We start from the raw sequence: 15,332 nt of genomic DNA on the forward strand, positions 1-15,332 counted from the left end.
AGCTCTTAAAGTTTTATTCAGCGTGTGAGTTGTGTATTTGTCAACTGCAGGGACTGCAAGTGTAACTACACAGCCCTGCCATGTGCAAGGAAGATGCTACAAAATACATGATTTTCCTGTTTGCTTATCTTTCCACAAATAACACGGTCACAATAGAGTGAGTTTTCTTCTTAGCTTTGGCATTCCATGTAAGAAATAATTGCTCCGAGCAGGTGATTTTCAGGGGAGTTACGGCCCTGTAGCCGAGATTAAAAACGGGGTCACGAGGCAGCGGCATCAAAGGAAGGGGCTTGTCTTGCTGTGATCTGCAGCCTTTTACTTCAGCTTCACAACGACAATTATCAGCCCCTGGTGTGAGAATCGCACCTGTGCTGCAATTTTGGCTAGAACCATCTTTGTCCACGGGCTCGTCTTCTCGCCAACGTGGGCTGCGTTCTGTTCTTCCACCGCTTTGATGTGAAGAACGTCGCGGTTTTGTAAAAGCACCGGTCGGAAGAAAAAAAGGGGAAAAAATAGGAGTGGCCACAAAGAAACAGATGTAGAGAAATTACAGGCGAATTAGCTGTGATGAGTCCATGAAGTGTCTGAGCAGCAATTCATTGTATTCCTGGTTCTGTTTTGGTTTTTCAGATCAGTGAGTTTGTGCGTGCATGTTTACACATTCTGTCTCCTGGCACTGAATGTGCTGGCAGTGCAGTGATTTAATCCTATTTATTTGGTATATATATCTACAGTATTTAAAAAAGCACCAGCTATAAAGGTTATTTTACTCTGTTTCTTATATAACTGTTTCTCTTCTGAATGTAGAGCCAAACCAGAAATGTCGTAGTTTCCCTTCATATACTACACAAACTAGAGGTCTTTTTAGAAATAACAATATAATTTTTGGTTGTTTAGTAGGTAATATTCAGAAAAATTAATGTGTTTCGAACACCCTTGTCTGTTAGTGTTTTAAAAGAGAACACTGTCAGAATGACACCATACATGTACATACACCAATGGGTGCACCCCAAACAATTTATTAAAAGTGACCATGTTTGCTTTTCTAGGAGGGTTCCAACAAAGCAGAAATTAAAATGCTGAGCTCTTTAAAGAGGAAAAGACATAATTAAATATGTTACGTGCTGAAAACGCTAATTTGTATAGCCACTGCTAATAATTTAGACTCATTTGACGAGTAACAAAGCATTCTACTGCTTAACAACCGTATGTGACCCTCTTTACCAAGCCTTGTGCTTTCTGATCAGTGAATGAGGCTGCACTTCTTGCTTGGCCTGAGCTGAGGGGAGGGCTGAGCACACACTTGGCCTCTACAACAATTTACACGTCTGAAATTAAAGTGTTATTTAATGTCCTGTCGCCCTCTGAAGTATCTCATGTGACTGAAGGTGGGGAAGAACATAAAAGTGTGTTTTCTTACTGATCAGATGCTTCCTTCTGGCTCAGGGTATATCCTTACACAAGCAGCTTTAACAGCAAATTAACCCTGAAGCAATGAAGCTCACCATCAATTTGCAGTGTTGCAAAAATTGTTCTTTTAGAGGGTATTATTATTAAATCTATGCCTTTTTCTGAAGAAAAATAGTGAAAATTTACTTGAAGAAAGTTTATTTGGAACGAAGTTTATTTGTTTATGCCTGTGAAGCAGAAACAAAAGCCGGCAAAAGGATTGTTTTCGGTTAAGAAGGCTCCACTGCAACTCAGAGCAGCTTTCCCTTCCACTCTGTTGATTCATCTGCCTGTGCGAGGGGATCTCCTGGTAAATAACTTTCTGGCAGCACTGCTGACTTAGGTGCTTACTTTTCCCTGTTTAATTATGGCTTCGGAAAGGCTTCAAGGAGAAACAAGGAGTGTTCTCGGTGGGCTGGGGACGTGACAGCTGTCCCAGCAGCACTTGGGAATATTTCACTGAGCCAGCCTCAGATCAGCAAAGGATCTCAGCCCTCCCTCCTGCCCCAGCCTCCCCCAGCCTGAGAAGGACCAGAAGCCCGGGCAGGTCACTCAAATGCACCGCCCTGACTCACAACCCAAAGAATTAACGAAGACAGAGGGAGCTGGGGCTGCTGCTGTGAGTGAGCAGGCACAGCAACAAGCAATATGAGCAGTTCCAGAGCCAGCTTCGCTCTCAGAAATGGTAATCAGGCAAAAGTGCCACCCAGGCAGACTGAGACGGCTCTATTTTAAACCTTACGAGTTTATCACACACCAAAATATCACGAACATTTACATAAGGTGCCAGCAGTGGGATTTACAAGAGAGTCCCACCATTCATTTCCAAATGTTTCAATTCCTAGACCTTGTTATCACAATGAGTATCATCCCTCTGTCATGGGAAAAGTGCCTGCAGGGGAAACCTGCAACAGTGGAGCCTCAGAAGTCAGACCTGGAACCAAAATAACCCCAGTCAATCTGTCCTTACATTCAAGCTAGGATTTTGGAGGGCTTGTTCAGTTTGGCAATTTGTATTATTTATACAAGCAAAAATAAGCCCTAACTTCAGAATATGGCATTTGAAGGCTCCTCAATGGCTCTTCAACAATAAAAAACCCTCAACACTGGTTTTGGTGTTTGGTTTTTTTTCTGAAAGATGATTTTAATCAGAAAATGACCTGGAGTGATGTGAGGTCCTGGGACATCACTGAGTTTTCATTTTTTTAAAGAAAACGTGAAGTTCATTTCATGGGAAGTGTGGAAATCAGCATTCCTCAGCTTCTACACTCAGTGCTTGGGCTGATGGGGGTTAATTATCAGTACTGCTCATCCTGTGCCTTCTGAAATGCAGTTACTGTAGCACAGTTTAGGTTGCCAGGGACCTTATCAGGTTAAACCTACTCAAACAGGGCTAAATGATATGATAAAGGAATGATAAATTGAATTAGATCAGGTCATTCAAGGTCTGACACACACTGGACAAATAAAGAGTTTGGGTTTTGTTATTTATTTACTTCTGGTGTGTGTACAAGATACATAAATTTTGAGTATTACAGCATTTATTTTTACACCTGTGTGGGGTTTTTTTTGTGCTCTGGAATTTTATTTTACAGGTCAAATTTACCTTGGCTTTGCCTCTTTTATTATCCTGCTCTTATCTCCTGTATTTTTTGACTTGCTGGTTCAATATCTCTGCTTTACTCTGTTTTTGTTCCTTAATTAATCCAACTTCACTGTTATTCCAATTAATTCCTACATTAGCCCTAATGTAAATCTTTGCTAATTAGATTATTTCTTTCCCTTTTGGACAATTTTCAAGGGTAAACAGTGGGGGAGGAAGGAGTTTTTTTCCCCTTTATCTTCCAAACAGTATCTTAGTTTGTCCCTGAGCACTTGAGAATTTGGGGGGCTTGTCTTTCTACCTCTCCCCCCACCCCCAATTTTGTGATGCTCCTGTGAGGTTTCTTCAGAGGTTTCTTTAATTCCTGTGTACAATTGACAGCCATCAGACTTCAGCTCCTAACTGACAGTCATTTATTATTAACTTGATAGTGTGGGGGTTTTTTAATTAGGAAAAAGAATTCACACATTGACTTACTCTTATGTACAATCCCCCACGTTCTGGCATCCATCTTTATGACCTTGGAAATATGTTGTTCCTGCTCTGCATTTGTAAACTGAATTTGTAATCTGAAAACTGCTCGGTACTCATAATCAAAGCTCAATGACACTGGGATTGTGGCAGTTAAATTAGGAATCCTACTTACCAACAACAAAAATGATGTTTGATTTCCTCAGGTCTTCTGAAAAGTCTAAAATGAAAATAAAAATTCTTTAGTTGGCAAGACCCACTGGTTTTTATGTCAACTACTTACCACACCAAATTGTCACACTCATGCAAGGGGATGTGATTTGATTTACATTTACCTTCTGCTGGAATGCTCTGCATCCCAAAAGGAGCTATTATCCACAAGCCTATTAATCCCCCAGTTTCATAATTCTCACTGCAGATATGATAAAGACATTTTACCTGAAAACTCGACCTTGCACACACACATCTTGATTTACTTCACCTTCCAAGTAACCATTTAAATACCAGGGGGAATCAAAGGTGTCAAAATTAAATGGCAATTAACACTGAAAAAAGAGACTCACCTCCTGTGCTCTCATAACCAGAAAAACTTGATTGATCCTCCTCCTGTTAATTAAGCAATTGACAAATTGAAATGGATATTCTGCACAGTTTGCATTTCTTCTTCTATCTGCTTATCTGTAGATCTCAACAGCTCTCTCACCAAGGGAGGTGGTTCTGCCCTCTACTCTGCCCTCAGGAAACCCCCCCTGGAGTGTGGGATCCAGCTCTGGGAGCCCCAGCACGAGGGGACAGGGACCTGCTGGGAGAGTCCAGAGGAGCCCACCAAGATGCTCAGAGGGCTGGAGAACCTCTCCTAGGAGGACAGGCTGGGAGAGCTGGGATCCTTCAGCCTGGAGAAGGCTCTGGGGAGACCTTGGAGCAGCATTCCAGTGCCTGAGAGGGGCTTGCAAGAGAGCGGGAGAAGGAATTTTTCCAAGTGCCAGGACGAGGGGAAATGGCTTTGAACTGAAAGACAGCAGGTTTAGAGTAGATCTTAGGAAGAAATCCTTCTCTGTGGGAGTGGAGAGGCACTGGAACAAATTGCCAGGGAAGTTTTGGATGCTCCATCCCTCAAAGTGTTCAAGGCCAGGTGGGACAATGAGCAACCTGGTCTAGTAGAAAGTGTCCCTGCCCAAAGCAGGGGGGTTGGAACAAAATGATCTTTAAGGTCCCTTCCAAACCAGGCCATTCTATGAGTTCTAATATCGGTTCTGTGAGGACCAACTTCTCAGTGTCCAAAGGAAGGGATCCTGCACATCCTGCACAGTGCAATCAATGAGAAATCACAAATGCTGGCCAGCAGGACTGGTAGAGTGGGAATTCGTTGCTGTTCTCAGAGATGAGAGTTCCAGACACAGTTATTTGGGTTCTTTTTGTGACGTGGAATAGGAGAAAGTTCTCCCTTGTCACGTCATTATTGCTTGGATGCTACTGGAAAATAGTGGTGAAAAGTGCCTCAGTCATTTTATTCAGATTTTTCATAGGTGTAACAGGAATTCCTCCTAGAAATTTACTGAAGTGGATAAGTAATCATGGATAAAGGAGAAAAGAGGCAGTAGAGTGAGACTGACTTTAAAATAGAACACGATTATTGCCTAAAAGTATTCTCCATTTTCAAGTTCGAATTTAAGAATGTAAATATTCAAAGGAATGAGCCAGGCACGAATCATTTAAACAAATAAAAGTGACACTGTTTCTCTGCAGGTTTTCTGTGAGGGCAATGGACCCTGGGAAGAGATTTTTACCAGGAAATTTGATTTATGCTTCAAAATCACTTTTTGAGGCTGGTTGGTTTGGTTTTGGTTTGGTTTTTTTTGTGTGTGTGTGCGTGCATTTTGGTGTTTTCTGGTTTGTTTTTTTTTTTAACTTTAGAGAAGAAAGGTTTTTTGTCAGGCCTGTCTCAATTCAGTTTTCAAGAAGAAAAAAGATCTTGGACTAGAACAGGGTGTTGTAAAAATAAGACCAGCAGTGTGTGGCCCTCAGATCCTGTGAGCTGCTGCTATTCAGATAAAAACTGACTCTTCTACTCAAATTTTGCTGCTCAAAGACCTTCTCTGTTTAACGTTGGACAATGGATATTCAAGGTTTAATAGAACACTTATTTATGTATTATTAGGTAGTTTTATAACTTTCAATAAGAAACTTCTATAGTATTTATAAAGAACTTCTCTGTTAAGCAGGATTTTAATTATCTGAAGATAATTAGTCCACTGCTCTGAGATGGACTTGCTGTGAGGCAGTTCCAAAACTAGGCCACTTTTCACTCTTTTTTTGGGGTATTTTAGCCCAAAATGACTAACACTGACTGCACAATCACGGGATACACGAGGAGTGAAAAAAATAAAACCACATAGGAAACATATGGCTTTCTGAAAATACCCAGGGAATTTTTTTGAACTTCCAATGCACCCAGAGAGGCCACTCTTCTTGCTTCAATACAGCACAAAGAAGTGATTTTCAGAGCACTTTTGTATCCCACACAGTGAAACAGCAATCTTTGCAGTCACTGCAGGTTTATGTGTGAATGTAAAAATATACAGCAGGTACTTTAACAGCCATTAAGAAGCATAAGAGGAAAAAAAAAATGGTTTCTTCTGCAGTGCTTTAAAATATAGGAATTATGACTGCAAATGTTCCTGAGGAAGGGGTTTGGGAGCTGCCTTTAGGAATGTTGGGCTGATGTGAACAGGACCAGTCAAGTGAGATATCCAAATCACAGAGGCAGAGAGGGGAGGGTTGAAAACACACCTTTCATTTTGGAGCTTGTTCAGGATGCATTTTGTAACAGGCAAACCGTAGTACTTTGTTTCTAGAACTGATTTTTTTTTAAAAAGCATTTAATAGGATAGTTTCCATGGCAACTTGAACTGAACAGATTGTTCACTGACTTCAGTACATTTCTATTAAACATCTTTTCTCTGTAGTTAGGCCTCTCCAGCTCTTTCATGTCTTTGGGTGCTTATTCATTATCCCTTTTTTGCAGATATTCTCAGACTAGATTGAACTCCACCTTTCAGTGGTCTTTAATAAAAACAAATGTTGAGGGAACAGAGTTTCACAACCATCTGCTGAGTTTCCCCTCATTTTCTTTTCTGTCCCATGCTCCAGTTTTAATCAGTTCCTCAGTATAACCAGAACCTGTAATTCAAATTGTCCACCAGTGACAGAGGAATGGGCACTGCAGAAATGTCCAGCATTAAAAACCCCAAATGGCTTCTGGCTGCTCTTGGTCATTTTACCAACACCTGTAATGATCAATGAATAAAACTGCTGGTTGTCTAATTTTGAAAGGCATCTTCAGGAGGGGATGGAGCCTCTGCTGATGGAGGTGTTGTGTTGGGACACCAACCCCAGGGTTAAACAAATCACTTGCATCAAACCTTTCCAAGCAGAGGAAATGCAGCCAAAACAAAGTGACAACTGACAGGAAACACGGTAAATGGAGGGGAATGGTCTCTGGTTTAATCCACAGAGCTTTAGCTAAATGAGGCTTACAATTTGCTGCTGCCCATCAGTTGTATGAATATTTATGTTCTGCCTCTGCACTGGAAAGGCTCTCAGGACTTTCCCTGAATATTTAAGTTTCGAGCCCCGCTGATCAGCCAGGCCAGAGATCCTGTAAATAGTCTTGGTGGCACTGGAGTCTGCTTTGCCCCAGTTCCTCCTGCTCCCCTGCAGCCCAGATCCCTCCCTGCTTTGGATGGCACATCCCAGCCAGCTGGAAAAGGAACTGTCACTACATGGCAGAAACTTGTAATCAAGAGCTTGTTTTGCCTTCTTACAACGAGGGGAGGGCTCTTTCAGGGCTTTTTTCCTTCCTCCATTCTGGTTCTGCCCGTGAGTTTTTGCAGTGAGCTGTCACACCTTCTAATTATAAAGCATTCTGCACTTGCAGAAAAGATTGGGCTATGCTTTTAAATTCAATAGATTGCTTGTCAGTGCTGAACAGAAAACCTTTTATTAGCTTTCAGCCTTTTTTACACCTACTTTTCCTAGGTCTTTGACACGTTTGGGAGGCAAAAAACCCCAACAATCTCTTCTTTGCACTTGCTATTGCATTTACCTGATTTCATCAGTAAAAGCACTCTGACACTGCAAGGCCGTGGAAATGCCTCAGCTATGAACTGGCAAATTCCTTGAAGCCACAGAAATGTGTTTGCACATTTTGCAGATGTGAGGGTGGGCAGGCCCTGGCACAGCTTGCCCAGAGAGGTCGTGGCTGCCCCATCCCTGGAAGTGTCCAGGGTCAGGTTGGACCTGGCTCTGAGCAACCTGGGCTGGTGGAAGGTGTCCCTGCCCGTGGCACGAGGGTTGGAACAAAATGATCTTTATGGTCCCTTCCAACCCAAACCATTCCCTGTCCCAAATACCCAGAGGAGGCTAAATGTACTTACGAGTTTTTTTACTTGAAGTTTACCTGATTTGCACATTTCCTAAATTGTAAAGTTATCAATCCTGTAAGCACTTGTTCAGGAGTTTCTTCACTCTACAGTCACCTGACTGTGTGTTTTAACTTTTTCTCTAATTAGTCTAAACACTCCTCAGAGTAGCTAAGGTTGTCCTGAAAGGCTTCTTTTCATGAGAAAATAATTGGGATGCTCTTTTCTTCTGCAGCTCTTTGATAGGATTCACTCATGCCAATTTTTCAATACTCCCTTTTGGCCTGAGTGCACTTGAAATAAGCCAAATGGTAGGTTTCTAATTAAAAATCCAATTGTTAAAAATAAAACTTGTCTGATCTCTGGAAACAAGTGGCATTATATTGACAGCCTCTCTGGCAAAGTTGAGAGATTGAATGGCAAGTATAAAGGAACACAGTGAGCAGTAAAAAACTTTCATCACACTTGAGAGCATTCCAGCAGCAAAGCCAATTCTTATTAAATCAGACACTCGTCATGACAGCAAGCTCTGCAAACTGAGAATATTCTGTAAAGCTGTTGCCCTCAAAAATGAGTTGCCCAAAATATATTCCTGAAGTCTTCAAATTCCTTTTGTAACCCAGGATCTGACAGATATGAGAAAAAAAAACAAAACCACAACAGAAAAACAGTTATTGGTGATTTGGAGAAACAATTGTTTCTTTTTTTTTTTCTTTCAGTGGGTATTTCTCTCCTGCCTTTCAGTGCTGTAGGGACTCAGTGATTATGGGTGTTCTTGAAGCATTCATGCACAGCCAGTAGTAAACCCACAGCTTGCTCTTAATTTAGTTCCATGAACTGAATGGAACGTTCATTAATAAAATGCACAACACAAAGCTCAAGCTTTTTCGGAGCTGTTTTAAATTCCATCTCCCCTGCACAATCTTTGGGAAAAGGCAGGTCTTAGCCTGCACCAGTGTTGCTTTGCAGGCACCAAGTGTTTCTGGAAGCCCTTTGGTGTGTTCTGGAGCTCTCCTACACGAGCTGATGATCCATCCCCAGCTGGAACCACAGCATTCCTTCTCCTGTCCCTGCCTCCAGTCAGACATCACTCTGGAGAAGTGGTTGTGCATCTGAAGAACCCTGTCCCTCTGTTGGCTGCAGATCTTCCTGCCTCATTCCAAGCCTGAGGAAATGCAAAGGTATCTGTGTGTCCACTCCAGCTGTGCCAAGTGCCACCCTCTGCCAGCTGTGGCTTTGTCTGCAGGACACACTGTGGAACCCCCGACTCCTCCACTTCAGCGACCACCACCACGTTCTCCCAACCCCAACCCCAGCCCATTTTTAGCAGCTCAGCTGGGTAGGGTTGCTTAGGAACCAGCCTCCCTCTCCCCCACGCTCTCATGACAGATTTCCTGTGCAGTCACATCCCTGCATGACACATTTGTATCCAGACACGCGGTTTTTTCCGCTTGAGATTCTCCCGGTAAAGGTTGTTGATGCTTCCCACAATCGGTAAACAGCATGTGGTAAATCACTGGAGTATTAAATCACTGCCACGGTCAAAATGAGCTCGAGCTCTCAATGTGAGCGGTTCCTCACTCCTGAATTTAGTTATTGATCTTCCCTTCCAGAGAGTAATTCCTCATTTTGTTTTCCAGACTGGGCAGATGGATGGAATTATGTCTTTATGGTAATCTCCACTCTCTTCTTTGCTTCTGCATGCCACCCTTGCTTGCATAATTCCAAAATTTAGATGGTAAGGCCTCTTGGTTGCAATGGCTTTCCCCTGTATTTATTTTCATTATATTTGTACAAGGCAGCTCATATAAACTGGGTATAAAAGCAGAGCCAAACATCATTTAAATACACATTGTGCTTCATAGGCCTAAACCCTTCAATAAAAAGGCAGCACAGCCAAGATGAAGATGATGAGAAATTCAAGAGTATCCTGGGCAGAGAATGTTTTAAGAAGGGTTTAGGATAGAATGGGATTTAAAATGATTTTTCAAGACTGAAATAACTAAGCCAAAGAGAGCAGTAAAAGGGATCTATAAATTAAAAGAAATGAATAGGGCTAGAACATGTAACACGTTGCAGATGAAGATAAAAGTCTTGCACTGAAGACTGTGAAAGAAAACCAAGAACAATCCCACAACACTGAATGAAAATTCACTTTTGTGGGCCCTGATTTGGTCACTGGCTTTAGAAGGCCACAAGGAAGGGTTATCTTTTTGCAAACACCTTTTTTCCCCCCTCTCTACCCTTCTTTCTACAAGGCAAACACTTCCCAACATTTAGTTTTTAGATGAGCATTCAACAGGATCAGCAGAAAGGCTGCTTTCACTTTTGCTGGTTTTAATTCTTAAAAACCTTTTTTCCAAAGGGAAGAATGTTTGATTTGTTGTAGTTATATTTCACACCTTATATTTTCCTGCTGTTCTTTTTGAAAAATGTTTTACTTCCTCTTCTTAAAAATCCAGCAGACTTACAGTGCATTCTAGGAACTCTGCTTGCCACATGTGCCTTTGTGGAGGAAACTCAGCAAGTGATGGAAGACAGAGGCTCTTAATACCACAATAATATTCACCCTTTCTCCTAACCAGAAAGCAACCTCTGTGTACCATGAATTTACTTATATTGCACTTGAGAAGCCCTTTGTCTTATGCACCCTTAAATTCCCCCACCTTGTTCAGACAGATTGTACAGCACAGTACTCACAAGAACCAGAGAACTGTCTAGGGAGAGGCCACAATATACAGAAAATTACCTGGTCCTCGAAGTCAAATTCAGTATAAACAGCATCTCCAGAATCCATAATCAGACTGCAGTCGAGTTCATTTGGCCCTAAAATAGGAAAGAAAATCAGACTTCAGAAATGGCCTGGAAATGTTCACTTTACGTGATGGAACACTGTAATATTTCCAATTATCTGTACTTGTGCAAAAACTGATCCCAGGGAGCGCTCAGATGTGCCAGAGCACCCGGGGGGGATGGTGTTTCATTGACAAAGCCTTCAAAGCACCCGTAAGAGCTGCTACAAACCTTGAGAAGGAGGGGTTATGCTAACTGGTGAATTGTTTTAGCTGCGCTGCATATTTATTGGGCAGGGTGTTCTGCGTGCCACGACTTGTAAATGTTAAATTGCTACACTCAGGGGAGAATACAAAGCATGTTTGGGAGAGGGAAAGGAAATACTGCCTAATTGCTGATTAGCAGATAAGGGGATGGCATCACTGAGTGATGCTGGCAGGGGACCAGAGCTCTCCAGTCCGTTTCTATCCCATCCTAACCCTTCCTAAGGTGACTGTGTGGCTCTGCCCCTTCTCCTCATCACCTTCCTGTGGTAGGATCAGCCCTTCTCATGCAAGTGGGATGCCAAAATTCAGCTGTTGAGAAGCCTTGACCTGGCTGAGCTGGGTTGGGGTTTCAAGGTCATCTAAGGGGGTTCCCATTGCTAAACCAGAATCCTGGGCAGTAGGGAAGGAATGGTCCCCTGGGTCCTCCCCAATGTGCAGCCCCAAACCAAACACTGCACGTGTTCAACAAACATTAAAACATCAACAAGCACACGGCTATAGGAGTGTTATTTAAATAAAAAATGCTGTAAAGATACACAGAAACCTAAAAACTGCAACCAGCCAGGAGCCACAGATGAGTCCAATCACTGACTTCGTGTGGGGAGCAACACCAGGGGACGTGTAAGGTGTGTTTTGTTTCGTGCCCACCTGTCCCCAGCCAAACAAGATCACCCATGAGGTCAGGAAAACAACTCCCTGCCTCCTGGGCTGCAGGTGTCCCTTCCTGGTGTGATGTTCCTGCTGGCACTGAGGACAGAGAGTTTTAAATCTGTTGCTGACCTGGTGTTTTCTCCCCATTGGAGCTGTTTCTGTGGGTCTCTCTCTCTAACAAGCACCATCAGTAACAGATTTTGCAGCTCAGTTGGTGCCAGATACATTTCTGTGTTATCTGGGTTTGCCTTTAAAGTTTACAGAGTAATAATCTATGTAGATGGTGAATTAAATATCCCTAAGGGAGAGAACAGAGGAGAGGAACTGGGTGGCACGATGACCAAAGTGTAACTCCATAGAGAGGATGATTCTGCAATCTGCATCACAACTGCTGCCACATTAATCTTCAATTTAACTCTTTGGACTACGTGAGAGACACCAGGGAAAGACCTGCATCTACCATCTGCTGCTGCCTTTGGTTTGGTTCTCTCCAAACTCTCCAGTGCTCCTCTCTGCTTTATCAGATTGCTATAAAAAAATAAAATTACAGAAAGCAATTACCCTCCTGCTACCACACAGTGCCACATGTACACATGCAGCATTTACACATTGTGGCCTTTTGAAAATACCTAATACCTGTGCAACCAAACAGATTTCCAGCTGCTGAGAGAATCCTCATTTTTGGATTTATTTGACACAGCTGACATCTCGCTCTTAACACCGTGTCATTGTTGATAATATAATTTACTGAGCCTCAGTTGGCACCGGCACATCAATCACTTTGAAAGGCACTTGTGTGCACTTTATTAAAGGCACTTGATTAACTGTCACTTAACTACCAAGAGCAGTCCGTGTCCTTAGCTAGAAACATTAATATGAAATATGGAGCTGCAAACCTAAATGTAAAGGTCAGGCTGAGAATGAATCCTCATGCATAATGTATCTTAAGTGATAAAAGCCATAATGGTTATCCAATTTTAATGTGGTCAAGCACCCTCAGGTCGTTTTTCTTGCCCTAGGACGCCGGTGTCCTTGGGAAAACACACCTTCTTTTGGGGCTGTACTCAAGGAAAATTGAAAAGCTGTGTTTTTCTTCTTGGTTTAATGCAAACCCCATAACCAGCCATCACTGAGCAGTGCACAGAGCTCTGTTCCCTCTTCAAACTGCCTAAAGACAAAGCTGCCAGAAATGAATTAAAGTAAATGGCAGCTCCCAGGAGCAGATGAAGCCATTAGGGCACATGTGAGGGTACTTTGTGACATCCCTGGGGCACCAGGAGCAGTTTGCTTTGCTCCAGCTCAGCCTGCTCTGGGAGGGAGCACATTCTGCTGAGTTTGTGTCATGGGCTTGCCTTTCCAAATTATCTCAGGTTAACTCAGAGCCTTCCCGTGCTGCTATGAACCCACTGCAAGTGATCTCAGCAGCTTCATCAACTGCAAAAGGGGAAACTCAAGTTAAAAAAATAAAAAATTAAGGAAGTGCATAAAAGTTTTACTGCCACAGAGGAATAATTTGTGAGCACCTGATCTGCAAAGGTACTCCCAGGACTTAAAACATGCTTCCTTAATTGCATGAATAAAGTTAAGGCAAGGGGGACCTGGACATTGTCATGTGCCCTGTGTTCTCCCTAGGGAAAGGAGAGAGGATTTTATTAGGTACACTACTGCACAATTAAAAAATAAATCACTTGCAAGTTTTTATTAACCGAATAATCAGCTCTCCAGGGAGGTGCAGGCTGATGAAAAAAGAAAAAAGCAGATCAGCTACAATGCCCTCCCTTTTCTGTGCCATGCTTTGTATCTTCACACTGCAGGCTGGACTGCCCAGGTTGGGTCATGGAAAGCTGAGAGAGCTGGGCTGCTGCAGGCAGGTGTGTCATTGCTGCCACAGAATCCACCCCAAAGCCCAGGGGATCATGGCTGTAAATGCCTGTGGTCCCACAAAACACTCCAGTGTCCTGAGCCTGGTGCATGGCACTTCCTCTGCAAGTGTGTTCATCCTCAGCTTTTCATGAGTGCAAATGTCAAGCATTGCTTGTTCACAGCTCACTGAATTCATTTATACAGTGAGGCTAAACTGGACGGATCTAAATTCATCTGCAGCTGATTTACCTCCCCATCACGAGGCATCTCTGCCCCATCATGCGAGTTAATTGAGTCTCCTCCTCGGACCACTCGTGTTCTGGCCAATCAGCTCAGGCATTTCCCAGCCTTGCTTAAACCCCTTACTTATTTCCAACCCTGCCGGCAACTCCACTCAGTTCACTGGCTCAAAAACATCTCCACTCACATTTTAACAACTCCAGTATTTGCACTGGTCAACACTCACTTGTCATAAAAATAATCTGAGCCTACCCTGGGAAACACTCTGCTTCTCTCAATGGCATGGTAAACTCAATAAAATAAAATAAAAATGTCTTTTTATGGTATGGAACATGCTCTGAAGCAGACCCTGATAACCCAATTAACACCTGTAGCATGTAAGCACTTGGGCAAGACAAATGTTTAGGAGATAAGTTTCAAGTGGGATATTACAGAAATAATTTATTGAAGGACTGATCAGCATTGGAATGATTACACTTGAATTTTCCTCTCAGTAAGATGCTTCTAACACAAATTTCACTGCAACCTTCCCCTGTTGAGTTTCTTGACAGGTTGTTGCTCTTGGCAACAGCCTCAGCATGTTGTGGAAGGCAACAATGAGCAAAATGTATTTTAATCCATAAAAATGTCAGTTGTTTTCTTTCGGCATACATCGTCACAAAGTTGGGTACAACTGGATTTCGCAGGTATAACATGAGAATCAGACTGATGTGGGGGCTCAGAAATGTTAGAAATACTTTGTTTACAGAAGCTACCAGGAACCACAGTACCTTGCAGTAACACTCAGAAGGTTAAAAGACAAACAGTGAGATCAAGGCAATGCTGGAATTGCAACCTCCAGAAATTAAATCCCTGATCTGATGGAAATCCTACTCCACACCTCCTCACTGTTACGAGGTTGGGCACCAATTAGGTGACTGTGGCGTGGCATCTGCTGGAGCTCACGGCTCTCCAATTATTTTGGTGAGGGACTTATTAAGTAGATGAGACTTCCAAGGAACTGGCTGGAACTCCTCCAGAACCCCAACCAATTTGTGCAAATTGTTTAGGTCTTGTCAAGCTGTTTGTCAGAGCAAGCACCTTTATGACCCTCCTCTCCTCTTGCTCTTTGAGCACCGAGATTATTTAATTAGGGAATCCAAATTACCAACACAGAGCTGTACTCCCCACCCTCCCCTGCAGTCCCTGCCCTCTCCCTGCCCCCCAACCTGATCCTCCATCTGTGTCTCATTTACAACACTATCCCAAGCAGCCCTTTGGGTGGTTTTTGTAGCCAGACAGCTCAGAACCCCCTCTCAGCTCCTCACCCTCCTGGCTGAGGCACTGCTCTTTGCAAATGCCTTCCAGGACGGAAAAATAATCTCCCCTTTGTCAAAAAGAGGTGATAGATGTGTTGCTACTTCCTTGTGCTTCAGCAATTCCTCCTCCTTTGGCAGGGCCCAAACGGTGGTTCACGAGTTACAAATAAATGAATCTATTCTGCCTGCCAATTTATGGGAGATGAGTTTTCCCTCAAACAGAGGAGAGATCAGATACATGATTTTCTCTCCTATATATCTATCAAATATTTGTTTC

General features: G+C 42.8%; 1 protein-coding gene across 1 annotated transcript in view; it reads right to left on the reverse strand.

Annotated features, from left to right (window-relative positions):
- Positions 1-15,332, reverse strand: part of AK5 (adenylate kinase 5) — a 52,878-nt gene that overhangs the window by 9,958 nt on the left and 27,588 nt on the right. Inside the window, exons 8-10 of the mRNA XM_050307288.1 lie at positions 10,694-10,770; positions 4,087-4,129; positions 3,699-3,743 (exon numbers count right to left, since the gene is read on the reverse strand). Coding sequence (XP_050163245.1) covers positions 3,699-3,743; positions 4,087-4,129; positions 10,694-10,770 — 165 coding nt within the window. The remainder of the gene's footprint in view (positions 1-3,698; positions 3,744-4,086; positions 4,130-10,693; positions 10,771-15,332) is intronic.

Source organism: Myiozetetes cayanensis, unplaced genomic scaffold (genome assembly GCF_022539395.1).
Source record: "Myiozetetes cayanensis isolate MyiCay16 unplaced genomic scaffold, myiCay2020 scf12, whole genome shotgun sequence".
Taxonomy (NCBI): Eukaryota; Metazoa; Chordata; class Aves; order Passeriformes; family Tyrannidae; genus Myiozetetes; species Myiozetetes cayanensis.